The sequence below is a fragment of the Nannospalax galili genome, unplaced genomic scaffold, assembly GCF_000622305.1.
Source record: "Nannospalax galili isolate Female #2095 unplaced genomic scaffold, S.galili_v1.0 scaffold6, whole genome shotgun sequence".
NCBI classification, from domain to species: Eukaryota; Metazoa; Chordata; class Mammalia; order Rodentia; family Spalacidae; genus Nannospalax; species Nannospalax galili.
The window spans coordinates 733,341-751,634 of NW_008355036.1; the positions used below are offsets into that span (position 1 = coordinate 733,341).

At 50.0% G+C, this 18,294-nt stretch overlaps 1 protein-coding gene and 1 pseudogene across 2 annotated transcripts in view; both read right to left on the reverse strand.

Annotated features, from left to right (window-relative positions):
• Positions 1 to 287: 287 nt before the first annotated feature.
• Positions 288 to 18,294, reverse strand: part of St14 (suppression of tumorigenicity 14) — a 41,729-nt gene continuing 23,722 nt past the window's right edge. For both annotated transcript variants that reach the window (XM_008852106.3, XM_029555544.1), the window contains exons 4-19: positions 18,014 to 18,084; positions 16,464 to 16,621; positions 16,236 to 16,271; positions 15,745 to 15,985; positions 11,759 to 11,898; positions 11,334 to 11,431; positions 9,906 to 10,015; positions 9,667 to 9,797; positions 7,842 to 7,946; positions 7,394 to 7,504; positions 7,182 to 7,295; positions 6,730 to 6,852; positions 5,863 to 6,049; positions 2,317 to 2,591; positions 1,244 to 1,380; positions 288 to 920 (exon numbers count right to left, since the gene is read on the reverse strand). In XM_008852106.3, the coding sequence (XP_008850328.1) occupies positions 759 to 920; positions 1,244 to 1,380; positions 2,317 to 2,591; positions 5,863 to 6,049; positions 6,730 to 6,852; positions 7,182 to 7,295; positions 7,394 to 7,504; positions 7,842 to 7,946; positions 9,667 to 9,797; positions 9,906 to 10,015; positions 11,334 to 11,431; positions 11,759 to 11,898; positions 15,745 to 15,985; positions 16,236 to 16,271; positions 16,464 to 16,621; positions 18,014 to 18,084 (2,199 nt within the window). In that variant the 3' untranslated portion in view covers positions 288 to 758. The remainder of the gene's footprint in view (positions 921 to 1,243; positions 1,381 to 2,316; positions 2,592 to 5,862; positions 6,050 to 6,729; positions 6,853 to 7,181; positions 7,296 to 7,393; positions 7,505 to 7,841; positions 7,947 to 9,666; positions 9,798 to 9,905; positions 10,016 to 11,333; positions 11,432 to 11,758; positions 11,899 to 15,744; positions 15,986 to 16,235; positions 16,272 to 16,463; positions 16,622 to 18,013; positions 18,085 to 18,294) is intronic.
• On the reverse strand, positions 11,965 to 15,258 carry LOC108491723 (annotated as a pseudogene).

Sequence of the window (18,294 nt, forward strand, 5' to 3'; positions counted from 1 at the left end):
ACCAAATGCAAAATCACACCCTTGAACGAGGCCTGGACAGCTGCAGTGCCCTCTCTCTACCTGATGCCACTCCCTGATGCTACCTCCTGACTCACATGCAGGGCCAGTTGAGGCACCAGATCCTAGTTCTGAAAACAACCTTTGGCCTGAGGAAGACAGGGCACTGTGGGCCCCACTCAATCCTACACCAGGATCTGTCCTCAGATAAATTTAGTACCAGTTTCCTACAAGGTAACTATTAACTGAAGGGAGGAAAGGAGTCAAGCCAGCAAGAAAAACAAATTACCTAAAAAGAAACAAAATGTTTTACTTTTACACAAATACCCACCCTGGGTACTAGCAAAAACAATTAGAGTCTTCGATTCCTGTTTTCCAGGGTCCCAGGGGATGGAGTTTCCTGGAGGTGACCCTAAGAGCCTGCAGCATCACCACATCCACCCACCAGAGTCCCAGGGGCTCTATGACAGCTACAGGTCCTTGCAATCAAAGGAAAGAATCTTCGCCCAGCTTGGGGCTGGAGAGGGAGGCTGCCATCAAATCATTGTCCCCAGCTAGGCAATGGCACCACAGTTCTCTCCCCCACCTCCTGGCCCCACTTTAAAAGCTGAGGGAAGGATTCTGAGTCCTGGGTATGCAGTTCACAGTCTGGGCTCTGGGAGAGAAGGCCAAGGCAGAAATGTACTTAGTGGTCCGGTCCTCAGTCTCCAGATGTGCGTGTTGGGGCAGCGCGCGGTGTTCATGGTGGGCAGTCCCTGCCTCTAGACCCCAGTCTGCTCTTTGATCCAGTCCCGAAGTACAGTGAGCCTCGTATACACGCCTGGCTTGTTCCTCTGGGCGCAGCCTTCACCCCAGCTCACCACACCAGCCTGAAAGATTCGCCCATCTGCCTCCACGCTGGACAAGGGGCCCCCAGAGTCACCCTAGGTAGAAACAAACTGTGGTAAAGCCCTCGCCTAGGCTGGCCCCCTCCCAAGCCCAGCTGGCTTCCCCCCTCCCCAGCTCCGCCTCTCCTCGGCTCCAATTCTCCCTAGCCCAGCCTCCCGGTAGCTCCCTCCTTTCTAGGCTCCGCCTCTCCCTCTCCCAGTCTCACCTTCCCCTCCCCCGGCCCAGCCTCTCCCTAGTCCTGCCTCTTCCCCACCTCTTCCCCACTTCCTCTCCCAAACCCTCACCTCTCCCAGACAGGTAACAGCCTCTCTTGGCCCCACCTCTCCCGGCCCTGCCTCTCCCTGGCCAGCCCACTCACCTGGCAGGAGTCCACACCCCCGCTGAGGAAGCCCACGCACATCATCCGAGGGGTGATCTGCTGTGGCATCAGGCCCTCACAGGTGGTCTGGTTGATGATACGAATCTCACCCTTCTGCAGGATCACTGCTGCGGTGCCTGAGGAGAGAGCAGGCCACGGCAGCAGTCAGGCTAAGTGTACAGAGGCGAGGCGTGGACAGGGGAGGAGGCTCATTGGAGATGCTCCCCACCGGTCAGGTTTACCAGCAACACTTGGAAACAACCCAAGTGCCTGCAGCTGATAGATAAATGGGTACTGTAGCTGACGGCACGTAGAAGGGTCGGATATTGGCTTGGAGAGAAACCAGGCTGCCCGGTGAAACATATCGGTTGGCAAATATACACCAAGGTAAAAGGTGGCAGGAGAGCCGCAGGAGATCAAAGGTGCTACCAAATGCCACAGCATTCAGTCAGTGAGGTAGGCAGGATTTTACTGTTTCCTCTGCTGCACATTTTCACTGATGTACTGCATTAATCTTGTAATGGAGCTTTTCAACCTGCTTGCTTAGGAACTGCTTGCCCTCCATAGAGCATAAGGGGACCCCTGATGGGTTAAGATGCCTGCCCAGCTCAATTTCTTCTGGTCACAAAATGCATCCCCACTGGAGTTCACACACTTGCTTGCTTCTTCATTTAACAGATGAATAACCACAGTTAAGATATTAAGCAATTCACTCAAGGTCACTCAGGTAGTTAAATAGCAGAACCCAAAAACAAAAGCACAGTCTTTTTTTTTTGGTCTTTTTGAGACAGGGTCTCCCTATAGCCCCAGCTGACTTGGAATTCACTATGTAGACTACGCTGGCCTTGAACCAACAGAGATCTGCCTGCCTTTGCCTCCTGAGTCCTGGGACTAAAAGTGTGAGCCACCATGCCCGGTCAAAAGCACAGTCTTAAAGTAACCCACCAGCCCTAAACCAGAATGAACTCCATGCAGACAGGGCCTGACACCAAAAGGCTGCAGGTGCACAGGCCCTATGGCCTCTCAGGAGGTCTGAGGCTCTCTGTAGGTCCTGGGCCCAGCCTGAAGCTCACCTCCATCTTGGGTGTGGCCCCAGCCTGTGACCCAGATGGCCTTGCCAGCAGGGAAGACATGGGAAGTGTCAGGCAGGCAGATGGGCCGCACCACGGTACTGTACTCGGCAGGTTTCTTCAGCTCCAACAGTGCCATGTCATAGTCAAAGGTAAAGTCGTTGAAGAAGGGGTGGGTGATGATTCGTTTGAGCTTGTGTTCCTGCACCCCAGAGGCACTGCGCTTGCTCTGGTCCAGCAGACCCAGGAAGGCCGTCCACATCGTGGGGTCTGAGTATCTAAGATGGGACAGAGAAGGGAGGGCAGTCACAATTCTGTGCAAGGATGCATGTGGATGGGTATGTGTATACAAGGCAGCATTCTGAGTTCACACAAGGACTCAGAAGACTGCTCACCATAACAAATCCGCAAGGACCAGGTAACTAAATAGTTCTTACTTGGGCTTTACCTTCAGCCAGATACTTTGCTAAGCAATACCTCTTTTTTCCCTTTCAATAAATTTTAAATCTGAGAATTAAAAAAAAAAAATCTTATGAAACCGACAACTCAGAAGGAATAACACATACAAAAAAATCAACCCAAATAATTTTGAACATGGCAAATGAATTGAAAAGTTGATTGAGCTTTATTATCTTTGCAAGGTTAGTTGTTAGCGGGGGATGGATGTAGCAAGACTGTATCATATACAAGGACAGTAGAGAAGCTAATACACAATGATGCCTGGGAGCCAACCTCCAGTGTAGGAAAGATATGACTATGAAGAGGGAGGCCAGCTGTCACTGCATCGGCCTAAAAGCAGTTCCACCCCCAGGGCCACCCAGGACTCCATTTCAAATGGCCTTCCCCATGAAAAGGAAGCAAGGCTCCTTGGAGGAATGGTTGATTTCATATTGTGGATCAAGGACAGCATGTGCACAGACAAGGACAGGCTGTGCACAGACTGACCACAGTGTCTCAGGAGTAGTCCTCCAAAACCAAAGTGCACATGCAAAGACAAAAGTAAAGCTTAGAAGGTGGAGGGAGGACAATCAAGAATTCAACGCCAGCCTCAGCTACATAGTGAGTTAGAAGCCAGCCTGGGCTACATGGGACTCTCAAAAAAAGAAGAGATGAAAAATAAACCGGGCTTAGTGGTGCACACCTTTGATCCTAGCACTCGGGAGGCAGAGGCCAGCGGATCTCTGTGAGTTCGAGGCCAGCCTGGTCTACATAGCAAGTTCCAGGCCACCTGGGGCTATAGGGAGACCCTGTCTCAAAAAGACAAACTCTTTGCTTGATCTTGAGGCTTCCACCTCTTCCCTCTGAAACCAGGCCCTGCTCACCTGGCAGCCCTGGCAGCTGCTCTCATTCTCTCTCTAACCCTCACACTGAAATCTTTTCCCTAAAGCCAACACTATCCAGCTAGAACAGTATTTGATTATACCACCAAACACAGTGCTGTTTGGGTCTGAAACGTTCCCTTAAAGCCTATATGCTGAAGGTTGGATCTCCAACGTGGCCCTGTGGGGAGGTGGTGGAAACTTCAGATGTGGCCTGGTGGAAGGTCTTCAGGTGGCTAGGGCAGGACACTGCTCTCTCCTTCCTCTTTCATTTCCAGGCACAAGGTGAGCAGTTTGGCTCTGTCCCGAGCTTCCCACCATTGCCCCCTGGGGTACTCTCCCCACCCCAGACCTAAAAGTAATGTATTTACTAGCCATGGCCTGGTACCTCCAAAACCATGAGCCATACCAGCCCTTTCTCTTTATGGGCTGATCTCAGGCATTCATCCCAGTGATGGAAAGCTGACCTCCATGCAGAGTATCACATGTACTGGCAGCATGTACCCACTGAAGTTTCCCCGGTGACCACCTGGTGTCAGTCTGCTGCTGCCCAGTCATTGCTCACTCAGATGGACCTTACAAGGAAGTCAGTGCTCTTTTGAGGGCTGACTTGTGTAATTGTTTAGCCATCAAAGTGCCCTACAAGGGCACTAAGGCAAGGATAGGACCCAGAGGCTGAATAATGGGTTGCTAAGTCTCAGGCAGGCTACACTCAACCACACCACGTTGGCAGCACAACTGACACCCTCTGAGCACCTGCTGACTCAGAAAAGCATTGAGAGGAACTTCACAATCACACCTCTGTGCACACCACTTCCTTTGTCTGGAGGTCTGAGCCACCCGACCCAGCTGACCAACACACACATCTTTTACCACTCTGCTCAGAGGCCTTGCTCTTAAAGTCATTCCCCAACAGACACCCTCCTGGGCCTTTTGGGTGAACACTAAACATCCACTGGGCCAAATGTAGACCATAACTGATCGGCAGAGCCCTCACTGTGTGTGTATGCCTGCACATGTTGTGTATATGTGTGTGTACATGAAAATGTATGTATATTTCCTCCTCCATCCTGGCAAGTCTATAAGATAGAGAGGCCAAAGCTTATTCACACATATCACCCAGGTACCAAGAGATGTTGACCGTATTAATTTTTTTTTTGAGACAATTTCATGTATCCCAAGCTAGCCTTGAACTTACTATGTAGTCATAAATAACATTGACTTCTGATCCTCCTGCTTTGTGTGATCAAACCAGGGTGAAAAGTGTGTCAAACCAGACAAGGCTGAGGTCAACAGCCAAGAGAGGCCCAGGGCAAGTAAGTAGGCTGTGCTCTCCACACTGCTGTCTTCACCACACCTGCCAGACTTCCCAACGTCTATGCCTTCTGCTTCCTTCTGGTGGACACCCCACTCCAACTCTCCTCTCCGCAAAAGGGTGGTCACAGCAGCATGGGTCACCTGCCCTTGAACTGCCTACTGCAGAAAAGCATGCAGCCAGCAGGAAAATCAGACCTTCCTTCCAATAGGAACTGCCCTGCGCCTGCTTTCTGAGAGCAAGTAGTCCCCTTAGATTCCTCCTGTGGCCAATGGCCAGAAAGCCAGCAGCTAATAGCCCAACTCCATGCCTGACCACCTGTTCCTCCTAATTTTCTAACCTCCAAAACTCTGGTACCTACCAGCCTAGTCCTGGGTCACCAATATGACCCTTCCCTGTAGACTTGTAACACCTAGAGTGTTAAAGGCACAGTGCTGTGTCAAAACTACATTATCATCTTTCAGTCTCCTGACTCAAAGATGAGAACTCACAGTATCACATCACCAGTATCTAGAAATTTGAATAACCTGCCCAAGGCCACCTGCAAACCAGACCTGGAGCCTGAATCCAAGGCTCATCATGAACCAATCCCAAGGAGCATGCAACACAGAAATTAACAAAACAAGCTTTGGAATTTGCACCAGGGCTTAAGTCTGGTTCTGCCACTGAGCCATGCAACCTCGAGCAAATACCCTTTTTCCTCCAAGTCCCAGTTTCTGTAAATTGGGGCATATACAGACCTGCCTAGGGGTGGCACAGAGAGGACTCAACTGAGAGCTAGCACCTGCTAAAAGTGAATTTTTATTGGGACTGTTACTAAGTCCCTCCAGTACCCCCCCATCACCCATTTCTAGTGCCAGCCCACCCTGGCATGATTTGGATACAGGGGACCTCACTGTATACCCAGATACTTACTTAAAATTTACATCATCCATAAAGCAGTGAGCTGCAGAGACCAGCCAGTTGGGAGAGATGAGGGAGGCACCGCACAAGTGGCCCTGGCCCAGGGCATGGAGGCTCACCTGCCAGGGCCACTCGCCCTCATCTGCATTCGTGCCACCAACCACCCGAGCCTGTCTGGTAAACGACCGAAGCCCACAGTCTGGAGAGAGGACAGAGAACCAAAGGATGAGAATCAAAGTGAGGCCACTCAACATCAAGAGGACACGCTCCAGACACAGGAGTCAGAACACGGGAATCACCCTGGATGTGCACAGCAGTACCAAGGAAGAAGGCCCCAAGTTTCAGACTCTACCCTCCCCTCACCCTCCTTTTGCCCTCCTCCTGCCATATTACACAAGTGCATGAGGCTCCAAGTCTGCGGGTCTGGTCAGGCTTTCTGTGGGTGCCATTTGCCGAGATTTTCTTGCCCAATGCTAAGGGACATAGCTCAGAGGAAAGAGTGCCTTAGAGACGTGAAGGCAACCCAGCCAGCACTTCTGGGACACATAGCCTACAGGTTAAGATGGATGGGTGAGGGCAAAACCCTACTGGTGCTCAGGGCACCTGGGCCCCCTTTCCTCCAAGCCACTCATCCAAGGCTACCTATGGAGCAGCCATTGTGGCAGCTGTGTCACAGAGGTGCTGACATGCTGGCTACCCATGGAGCAACATCCTTATGCCATGTTGCAAAGTCATTTTTAACTCCAGACAGATGTGCCCTGTCAGTGGGCAAAGCTGGGTGACTGAGGTCCTGGTGGGATTTCTACCTCTGGGTGCACTCTCAGCTGAGTACCTTGCACAATTAACAACCTGCCCCACCATGCATGGCTGCCTTCTTACCACAGTCCTTCTCATCTGAGCCGTCACTACAGTCCTTCTCCCCGTCACATTCAGGGTTGCCCTTGCTCAAACAGAGCCCGTTGTGGCAGCGATAGGTATGTTTGGTACAAGAAACAACATTCACTGTTCAAGGACACAGAGCAGAGAATCAATTTCCTGACAGCAACCAGAGACTAAGATCAGTACCAGAAAATCCTGGATGGCACACCATCATCCATCTATCTTGCACCTTGTACCCCTGCTGGCCCCAGCCACCACTTCCATGCCCACTGTCCTGTCAATCCAGCTATAGGTTCTCCACCTTCTAGAAGATTCTCCCCAGACTTGGAAGTTTAGGTTTATAAACTCTAGGTACATTCTATGTGAGCCTGCTGCTGGCCTTTGGGTACAGCTTTGGTGGGAAAAAGCACCCCAACCCCTCAGAAAGACAGGCAGGAGGGGCTGGGTCTCACCACTCTCACAGGAGGCCTCATCGGAACCATCCCCACAGTTGTCCTTCCCATCACACTGCTGGCTCTGAGGGAGGCACTTCCCATTGGAACACTTGAAATTCCCAGCCAAACAACCTGAGGAAGCACAGGTCTTAGCAACCCTCAGCATGCCTGGCCTGCTTGGGCCAAGCAGGCATTGGGAAAGCACAGCACCACTGCCCCAGGGCACTCACTGCACCCCTCCTCATCGCTGTTGTCTCCACAGTCATTCACAGTGTCACAGACCCAGAAAAGGGGCTTGCAGAACTTGTTCTTGCACATGAACTGGTTGGTGGCATTGCATCCTGTAGTAAGGAGAGTGGGCATCAGCTGGAGGCCAGGCCAGGTCCAGGCTTTCAGGGGCTGCCTGGGTGGTCACAGTCACCACAGAAGCTGTCCCATCTGGAGAGCATCAAGTGGCCCTGCACCACTATCTACCAACGCTGACAGACACTCATCTGCCTGCCAAGAATTCCAATGGCAAAGACAGGAAGAACCAAAAGACACGGCTATGAGACTGGCAAAACAGAAGCAGGGCTGGAGAAGGTAGGGCCATGGGACAATGAAAGGGTAGGAGTGGGCAGGAATGGTCGAGGTATGGCATGAGAAGAAGGCATTGGGGGTGGCTGCAGCAGGACTCACGGCAATAGATCTCATCGCTGTGGTCCGTGCAGTCTGCCCAGCCATCACAGCGCAGGTCCTTGCGGATGCACCGTCCAGTGTTACACATGAACATCCCTGGGCATGCTACAAGGAACAGAGAGGCCTGAAGTCCATGGTTCCCCCATCTCCCCAGTAGCCACCTTGCAACCCCACTGAAGCCTCAGCTCGCAAGCACAGAGGCAGGCATTGAGGCTCAACCTGACAGAGGGGGCTCCTACACCAGCAGAGCAGGTAGGGTTGGCAGGTGGCCCTGACCACTGACTGCACAGAGTACAGTATGGGGGAGGAAGACTGGCTGCATTCACAGTCCCCTCACTGCCCTGTATGTTACTAGACAGAGACCTGTGACAAGATAAACTGCCTGCAGGTCCACAGTGCGTGTGTCCTAGCCAAGTAAAGCCCACATCAGTATTTTCTTCATGCTAAGATATGATCTATATCTCAGTGTTCTTGAAACACAGTGTGCCTGGCAATTGCACCTGGGGTGGAGGACAAATTGTGGGAAGGATGCTGTCACTGCCCATGAAACTGTGTTCTTACATCAAAGTTATCTGTTTATCCAATTAGACTTGAGGAAACAATGCAGTTGCATTTTAAATTAAAGTGGATCCTAAGTTGGGTTAAAATGCCTTCAAAAGGTTATTCTGTGATGTAACATTGAAATTAAAAACTACAGCTTGGCCGGGTGTGGTGGCATATGCCTTTAACCCCAGCACTCAGAAGGCAGAGGCAGGTGGATCGTCGTGAGTTCAAGGCCAGCCTGGTCTACATAGTTCAGGTCAGCTGGGACTACAGGGAGACCCTGTCTCAAAAAGACAAAAAAAAAAAACCCAAAACCTATAGCTTGAACATTCCTCATCCAAAACACTGAAGTCCAGAATCCTCCAGAATCTGAATGCCACAGGTAGAGTCACGCACCCGACCTCATGGTTCAAGCTGAAGTCAAGTGTCTTCCCCAATCACTCTCCACCTCATCTTTTGAGACAAGCTTTCTCATTGAACGTAGAGCTCATCAATTCAGCTACACTGGCTGACCAATGAGTTCCAGGGACCCACTGGCCTGTCTCCACCTCCCAAGCTCTGGCTATACATGTGCACTGGGCTTTCACGTGGGTGTTGGGGACCCACCCTTAGGTTCTCATGCTGTACAGCTAGCACTTTACTGTCTTTGCCATCTCCCCAGCCCTGAATTTCATGCTTTAGACTTGGGTTCCATTCTCAAGATATCTCACTGTGTATATGCAAATACTCTTAAAAGTTTGTTCAATCTGAAACCCGACACTCTTGTGATCCCAAGCATTTCAGATAGGGGATATTCGACCTGTAGTAAGTATGTTGATGGATTTCTGTTCACACAGTTGACGGTATTTTCTAGTGTTTCAAAATTACACAATTATTCCTAAAAGTGCTATAAGTTCCCAAAGAGAAAAACAATTCTCAAAGTCACAGTGATGCTGAACCAAGAAGGTGTAGCCCTAGGGAGTGAAGGAGGAAAGTCCTTGGGCTCCAGGTCCCTCCCTGTGGGAAGCAGGCATGAAGGACAGGGCATGAAGAATTTGCTTTCATTCTTTTGTTGTAGTGGTGCTGGGTTGAAGGCAGAGGCTCACACATGCTAGGCAAGCACTCTACCACAGAGCTACATTCCCACCCCAGCCTTTGTAAATAAATGTGCTTTCCTCTAATGCGTATAGTGAGATACACCTTACAGTCTCCATTCTTTCACAGGAAGCACAGTACTGCAAAGACACAGAACAGTGTGCCCTGTGCCAGTCCCTCCCACCATCAGCCGACAGCCTTTACTCACGGTCATTGGAGTCGTAGGAGAGGTACTCAGCTAGGAACCCAGTGTCCGTGTAAGACTGATCAGAATGGAAGCGGACTGTGATCTTGCTGCTATTACTGCTGACAACAAACTGGGGCTTTTCTCCACAGTACCTAGAGGAGAGGTGTGAGGCTGAGGGCGAGTCCACTGGCAGGGCACTGGGGGTACTCTGCCCAACAACCTCCAGTGCTAAGGCTGATGGCTGCATCCCAGAGACTCACTTCTCCCCGTTGATCTCTACATAGTCCTTAGGGCAGGCACCTAGTGGTAGGTTAGGATCCACAAGGTAGAAGAAGTTGAAACGCACCTTCACATTCCGGTTGTTGGGCACCTGGACAGAGAGATACACTGGGGACTCTGGCTTCTTTCTCTAGTTCTTTTTTTTTTGGTCTTTTTGAAACAGGGTCTCCCTGTAGCCCCAGCAGGCCTGAAACTCACTATGTAGACAAGGCTGGCCTCGAACTAACAGAGATCAGCTTGCCTCTGCCTCCAAAGTGCTGGGATTAAAGGCATGTACCACCACACCCAGCTTCTTTCTCTATTTCTTAACCCCAAAGACTTCTTGGGGGGTGGGGGGATGCTGGATGGAGTAGGGTACCTAATCTCATTTGCACTATGATTTTTTTCATATATTTACATATCTATGATAAAGGTTTTCTTTTTGTTGCTGTTTGGTTTGTTGTTGTTACTGCTGTTATTATTATCTTTATTTTTATTTATTTTTTTAATATGTATTGAGTGTATTGTCTACATATATGTAAGTGCACCCATGTTATGCAATACCCATGGAAAGCAGAAGAGGGCATCAGAATCCCTGGAACTGAGTTATGGACCCAGTTATGGACCCACCATGTGGGAGCTAGGAACTGAATCTGAGTCCTCTGTAAGAGCAGCCAGTGCTCTTAACCACTGAGCTGCCTCTCCAGCCCTGTCCCAACATTTTTTTTTTAATGTGTATGAGTTGTTATGCCTGCATGTAGGTAAATGCACCCATGTTGTGCAATGCCCAAGGAGGACAGAAGAGGCTGTCATATCCCCTGGATCTGGAGTTACGGATGGTTGTTAGCTGCCATGTGGGTGCTGGGATTCGAATTCACGTCTTCTGCAAGAACAGTGTTCTTAACCACTGAGCCATCTCTCCAGCCCTCCCCCCGCAACATTTTTAAGGAAAGAAAAGTCTGGATCTCTGATTGGGGTGAGGCAAGTGGCACCTACAGGCAGAACGCTCTTACCTAGTGCTATTCAAGGTCTTGCTCTACTTCACACACATTCTATAAAACCATTCTGACAACACCTCTTAGACACAGATACTCACCCTCACTTTATTCAGGAGCAGGCTGAGGCAAAGAGGACAAATAAGTGTCCCAAGTTCTCTCAGTCAGTCACCAATCAAGGAGCTAAGACATGAATCTGGGGGTGGCTGGTCCTACAGCAGAAGACCCTGGGCTTGGGGGGCTCATAAACATGACTCTTTGGTTTGCTAAAGGGGTCATCTTTCCACTCCTGCTCTTCCCCAGGTGTGGTCCTGGGCACAAACCTCTCTCTCTCTCTCTCTCTCCCTCTCTCTCTCTCACACACACACACACACACACACACACACACACACACGCAAGTGCACGTGTACACACATGCACACACATAATTCCTACCTTGATATTCCACGTGCAGTTAATGTTGGGTGGGTAGTGGCCTGGGAAGAAGGGGCTGCTAAACATCCCTTGGGCTTCACTCAAGGAGCCTCCACAGCCTGAGAGGAAAGACAAGAGAAAGCTTGAAGATCAAGGACCACTCAGCCAGAGGGTGTGGAAAGAGCACTACACCCTGAGAATAGCTTGAGGCCACAAACCACCTGTCTTCATATTGAACACTGCACTTCTACAGAGTGCTCAGAGGCTAACTGATTTAAGGATGGTCCCTGATCTGTGTAGTCCACAAAATGCCCTTTGGTCCAGCTTCAAGCCTATTGCTGACAAGGGCCAGTCTGCCAGCCTTCTGGGCTCAGGCAACCCTCTAAGGCCTACACTCTCTCTGCAACCTGGGAACATGTCTAATATCACCCCCTTCCCATTCTTACTGCTCATCTTGGGCAGCTGGAAGAAGGTTGCTTCAAAGCCAGGGTGTCGCCGGTCAGTGTTGGTTATCAGTGTAACAAGGAGGACGTTCTGGGAGGAGAGGAAGGTCAGGTTGTAGGAGGGAGCGTAGGTGCCACACAGCCTGCAGGGTAGAGGGACAGCATTAGTGACAGAGACAGAATTCAGACTTTTCATACGCAACTCAGCTTCATACAGAGAGGCCCAAGGACCCTGTGGCAGTTTGAATGAGAAATGTCTCCCATTTGGTCCCATTTGATTTCTCTGTTCATGGAGATTTAGGAGGTACAGAATTGTTGGAGGAAGCACCCCACTGGAGATGGGCTTTGAGAGCTCATAGCCTTGCCCCACTTCTAGTTGGCCCTCTCTCTGCTTCCTGTGAGTGACTGAAGATGTGAGCTCTCAGCTTTATGCTCTAGCTGAGACGCATCTGCTGCCATGCCACCCACCATGATGGACTCTTATCCCTCTGGAACCATTAACCCAAACAAACTCTTTCTTCTAAAAATTGCCTTGGTCATAGTATTTTATCACAGCCTCATAAAATTAACTAATATAGACCTCATCCTAACTCTAGACCCATACACAAAAGGTGAAGTCAAAAAATCTTCAAAAGAGCTAAGCATACTAACACATGTCTGTGATCTCAGCACATGGGAGGTTGAAGAAAGAGGATTCTGAATTCAAAGCCAGCCTGGGCTACAAAGTGAGACTGTATTTTGAGACAGGTGTTGGAATTTGTGGTAATTTCAAGGCCACAACTCTTGAGGCCTGCAGATACCAGCCCACACATCTCCTGAGTCTATGGACTGCTCTAGTGATCATCCATGGGGTGTCAGGATTTTTTCCAATAGCTTGATGACATGGATCCATGTAGATAACCTCGAAGAATTTGTACGTGTGGAATCTTCTCCAAGCTAATAAGAGTCTGAGTCCCTCAGAGCCCCACAGTGCTGTCCAGCTTTTTCCTTGGCAACAGACTGAAGGTTTCAGGCAAACTTCAGCTGCTTAGTACCATGATGGACAGGCTTGCCATAAGTTGCACCTTAGAAACTTGGTGTTTGTAGCCACCATGGGGGCCACAAATCCTGCATGTGGCATAACCTTGCTTGGCCTTATATGCAGTTGGCACACTTCATCTGACCTGGTGGAGTACAGAGAGCTGGCAAACTGCCAGCAGCAAACCTCAAAAGTAAGTGCACCATACCGGGCTGCTTCTTCTTCCACAGTTCCCTTTGAGGCACCCAAACTGACTGACAGCTGTCACCAGACAGACAGCTAGAACTTATTCTTAACACTTTCTCTTTTTTTGAGATATGGTCTCCCTGTTGCCCCTGCTGGCCTGGAACTTGCTATGTAGACCAGGCTGGCCTTGAACTCACAGATATCCCCCTGCTTCCCGAGTCCTGGGAGGTGTGCACCATCATATCCAGTTCTTAATACTTTCTTAAGAACATGCAGAACAAAGACAGGAGGGATGGCTCAGCAGTTAAGAGCACATGCTGCTCTTGCAGAAGAACCAAACTCAGTTTCCACCACCCATTTTGGGCAGCTCACAACCACCTGTAGCTCTGGCATCAGAGGATCTGACATCCTCTTCTGGCTTCTGAGGGTACCCCCCCACACACACACAGCATTCATTCACACAGATACACACACATATACATGAATTTTTTTTTAAAAATCTTTAAAAAAAAAGAACATGCCAGATATCATTTTTAGTGGTTGGTGTTTATGTGCTTGTTTGCTTGTTTAGTTGGTTTGTCGCTGGGGGTGAACTCTGCCTCACACAAGTGCTTTACCACTGAGCTACAGACCCAACCTGTGCTTTTATATCTGTTGACTCATAATCTTCATAGCAACTCTATAGAGTCGGCCCAAGATTCCATGGTTAATAAACGGCAAAAAGTAGGCAAGATGGCTCAGAGGCAAAAGCACTGCCAGGAGCCTAACAACCCGAGGTCCATCCCCAGAACCCATGTAAAGGTGGAAGGATGGAACCAACTCCATGAAGTTATCTTCTGACTTCCACACATGCACTATGGCATTCATATTCCCACATAGCTCTCTTCCTCCCCTGATTCACCAATAATAATAAACTAAATTAAATAGAATTAAAAACAAAAAAGTGGGCCGGGCCTGGTGGCGCATGCCTTTAATCCCAGCACTCGGGAGGCAGAGGTAGGTGGATCTCTGTGAGTTCGAGGCCAGCCTGGTCTCCATGGTGAATCCAGGACAGCTGAGGCTACAGGGAGACCCTGTCTCAAAAAGACAAAAAAAAAAAAAAAAAAAAAAAAAAAAGGGGGGAGGGGGGGGGGGGGGGGGGGGGGGGGGGGGGGGTGGAGTATAAGCTCAGGCATTCAAGAGCCCACAGTGCTAATGACTGTGTCCCGCTGCCTCTAAACAGTGCTGCACTAGGCAATTAGAGAAAATGAGGCTTAGAGTCATGTAAACTGACCTGGAAAGAACAGGAAACAGCCAAATGTACAGTATAATCCTTCTAAAGACAAGCACATATATACAAGAGTCTGGTATAACATCAAAAACTTAGCAGTGGTTGTTCCTGGACACTGAGAGATGAAGGCAGTGTGATGGTTGTCAACTTGACAGAATGTAGAATCACCTGGGAGATGATTGTGTTAACTGAGGTAGGAAGATTCACCCCTGGAGGATGAGCACCTTCCCTGGTGGGAATCCTGGACTATGTAAAATGGAGAAAGAGAGAGCATGCCCTTGTCACTCTCTGCTTCTTGATTGGATGAAATGGAACCAGCTCCCTCCAGCCCCAGCCACTGTGGCATCCCTGCCATTATGGACTGGAACCTGGAACTGTGAGCGAAACACACAATGGAAAAGAAAACAAGACAGTCAGGGATGACTTGTTATCCTTTTGCTTGTTGATTTCTACTTTTTTCCTCCTAGAATTTCTTTTTTTAAACTTATTTACTTATTATACTTTGTTTTGGGGAAGGGGAATTATATATTTCTTTTTTTTACATAATTAGCAGATGTAGAAAGATGCTTACAGAGAGAGATGGGAAAGGTGCTTAGCCCTGACTGCTAAACTGTGGTAAAAGATGGTTCTATCTTGGCTTCAATTTCCACTGAGACTGATGGAAAGCTCTGGCCCACTGCATCAAGAAAGGCTGACCATCCCCCAGCACAGCACTTCTGACAGGTGTGAGAACTCCATCCTGACATGGGGCTAATCATCTCAAGCCAGCTTCCAAAGTAGGTATATTAATGAAACGTTTTGATTTTCTATAATTCTGATGCTCTGACATCTGTGGCTTTGCCTTCACAGAACTAACCAGTTCCTAGAGACTATTAGACACTCGCCTGCCAACCTTTCATAGGCTACCAACGAGCAATCCAGGGCCGCACACCTCCCCCACCAGGCTCTCATGTGCAGAGCCTGGGAGCAGACAACTAACAGGAGCCCTGACTCCAGAGCCTCTGGACGATCAGGACAGCCAATCCACATCCTGTTCCCTCCATACCCGCTTTTCCCCCCTGTGTGAATCATCACAGTCCTCCTTATACTTCTGCCCCCCGACTGACCCTGGAGCTTCCTGTGTCACCCTGCATGCTATGCTGTGCCATATGTTGTGCCATGTCCCCTGCTCTTGGGAACTGTAACAAGCAGTCGTTTTGATGGCAACTGTCCCCCAAGCTGCAGCCTTCGCTATGTCTGCTTGATAATAAAAGCTGCCTTTACAGCAGCAGGCCCATGTTCTCTTGGCATTTGGAGAAGCCTGTGATGTCCAGGCTGGATTTGCACCATCCTGGCCAGGGCCAAACCTGAGGGATCTCCTGGACAACTCCTTGGAGTCCTGCTGGTGTGCAAAACACCTGCCCTCTGTTGTCTGGATATTTTGAAATGGCCTATGGCCAAAAGTCAAAAACCATATTCCAAACCAACACCATAACTGGTTCAGATGGCCCATCCCAACAGGGCCAGGACACTCACCGCACCACAGCATGGGGCTCCATGGGGCTCAGAGTGTCATACACTGTGACCAGGTCACTGCCCTGTTCATCACAGGGGGCGACATCAAAGCTTCGGAAGGTGAGGCTCAGCACGGAGTCAGCATCGCCCCGCAAGACCCACTGGCAGCGTGCATGAGCTGGGTAGGGGCTGTCAGGAAAGCCAGGGGTGGCAAAGCGTGTCAGCTCCCCACCACGGGCATGCAGGGCAAAGCTGCAGCTGTCTGTGCAGGAGACAAGACAGAAGGAAAGTGTGGATACAATAGACCATACCCCAGGCCTGTCCCACCCCAAGACATCCCAGGATTCCCTGGGTCCAGGGAGACACAAGGAAGAAGACTTCTTGGAAGGGATGGGAAGAAGAGAAGAAATGTCTGGCCATCAGCACCATCTGACTTCTGGGAGCCCCAATGGTTCAAGGGGCATCTGGCCAGAGTCCTGCTCTTCTCTACCTGTGGCCAACACGACACTTACTGTCCTGAGTCCTCTGCAGCATTCTGGGGTCAGTGGCTGAAAAACAAGAAGGGGGACATTTCACTGACACCGTCTATTTCCTTATTTAACATCCTTATTACCCAAAGGGAGGTGCCAACCAGCAAGCAGAATCCTCCAGGGCACCTGGGCCTGTAAACGTTGCTCTCCCCGCCTCACTTCTCTGCAAACTGGCCCACACATTCCCACCCTGGCCTGCCCCAGACTCACGGAAGGCCACCACAGAGGTCAGCACGAAGGATTTTAGTGACCGTGCTCTGGGTGGCAATGTGACCACTCGCTCCACAGCCATGGCCCGCTCCACCTCTTCTGTCAGGTGCTGGGGGATGCTGAACTCTGACCAGTAGTAGGCAATGACACTGCCCTCACTAGGGAGATAGGGGAGAGCCTGAGAAGGTGGTGGGAGGACTCCGGACACCCACGTTCCACATCACCAGGGCAGCTCAGACTGACCCGAGAGAAAGTCTCACCCCCCCCAAGCAGACATATCCTGGGACCAGCTTAAGTTTAGGAGTGAGGAGAAACAATTTGGGTTGGGCTTGGGCTCACAGTGTGCAGAAAGTATCCTTCTGACCCACGTTCCACATCACCAGGGCAGCTCAGACTGACCCGAGAGAAAGTCTCACCCCCCCAAGCAGACATATCCTGGGACCAGCTTAAGTTTAGGAGTGAGGAGAAACAATTTGGGTTGGGCTTGGGCTCACAGTGTGCAGAAAGTATCCTTCTGAGTCTTTTCAGATCTCAGATGGGGTGAGAATGCCACTTGCCACCCAGCATTCCAGAAGCTTCCAGTGAACAAGAAGCAATAAAAAGTACTTTGGAGCTGGGTGTGGCAGCACAAACCTGCAATCCCAGATAATCAAGAGGCTGAGCCAGGGGGATTGTGAATTTGAGGCCAGCCTGTGCCGTTCAGGGAGACCCTGTTTCCAGAAAAGTAAAAGAAAAAGCAAACCATGTTAGTTCCGTGGAAGAGTGCTTAGCATCAGTAAGGCTCTGTGGTCAATCTACAGCACAAAACAAAAACAAAAACAAACAAAAAACCACTTTGGGAGTACTAGCCTATAGTCCCAGCAACTGGGGAGGCTGAGAATGGAAGGTCACTCAAGCCCACAAGTCCAAGGTCAGCCTAGGCAACAGAGTGAAAGCTTGTCTCAAAAGTGGGGAGGTGGGCTGGAGTATAGCTTGGCACTAAAGTGCTTGTCTTACATAGGTGAGTCCATGGGTCCATCCCCAGTGCTGCAGAAGCCCAACAAATACAAATCAATACTTTGGGCAAAAAGTCTACTAAAAAGAAAAAAGTATTTGCAATGGAAGCCTTCCTAGGCATCCCAACTCCCTCACACTCAAATCTGAAAAACCAAGGCTCTTCCTGAAGGCACTGCATGTGGCAGGCACTGTATAAAAGTAATGTCTGTGGGAGCGGGGGAGATGGTTCTTACAGAGGACCTGAGTTTGCTTCCCAGTTCCCATGCTGGGAGGTTCACAACCACCTGAAACTCCAGCTGCAGGGGATCTGACACCTTCTTCTGTTTCCACATGCACTCATACACACGTAGCATACATGCACACAGACATTCACACATACATGTAAAGAATAAATATTTAAAAAGAAAAAAGCAGTGTTTGTGAAGTCACTCCACCAGCACCTGCCTTGAAGAAAGGAAAGCACGTGTACTAAGTCACTTGCACAAAAGACAGACACACTAATCCTATCCAGAGTCAACCCCACCACCACCACCTATACCTTCCCCAGGACTTACCTGAAGGCAGTTACAGCTGACCTCTTGTGGTAGGGGCCCAGGACAGGGATTTCACTGTACATCACCATCAGCTGAGGGGGAGGTGACATGGCTCACAACAGGCCAAAGAGCATAAGTGACCCTTGCCCAAGCCCAGGCTGTTCCCTCTCCTCCTGGGACTTGGGCTTCTCTGCTAGCCCTTCCCCACCCCCACCAGAACTCTGGGAGCAAAGATGGGAAGTGTCCCTTCTACCTAGTGGGGCTGGAGGTGCTGGGGCACAGGGCAGGGAACTTGTTCCAAG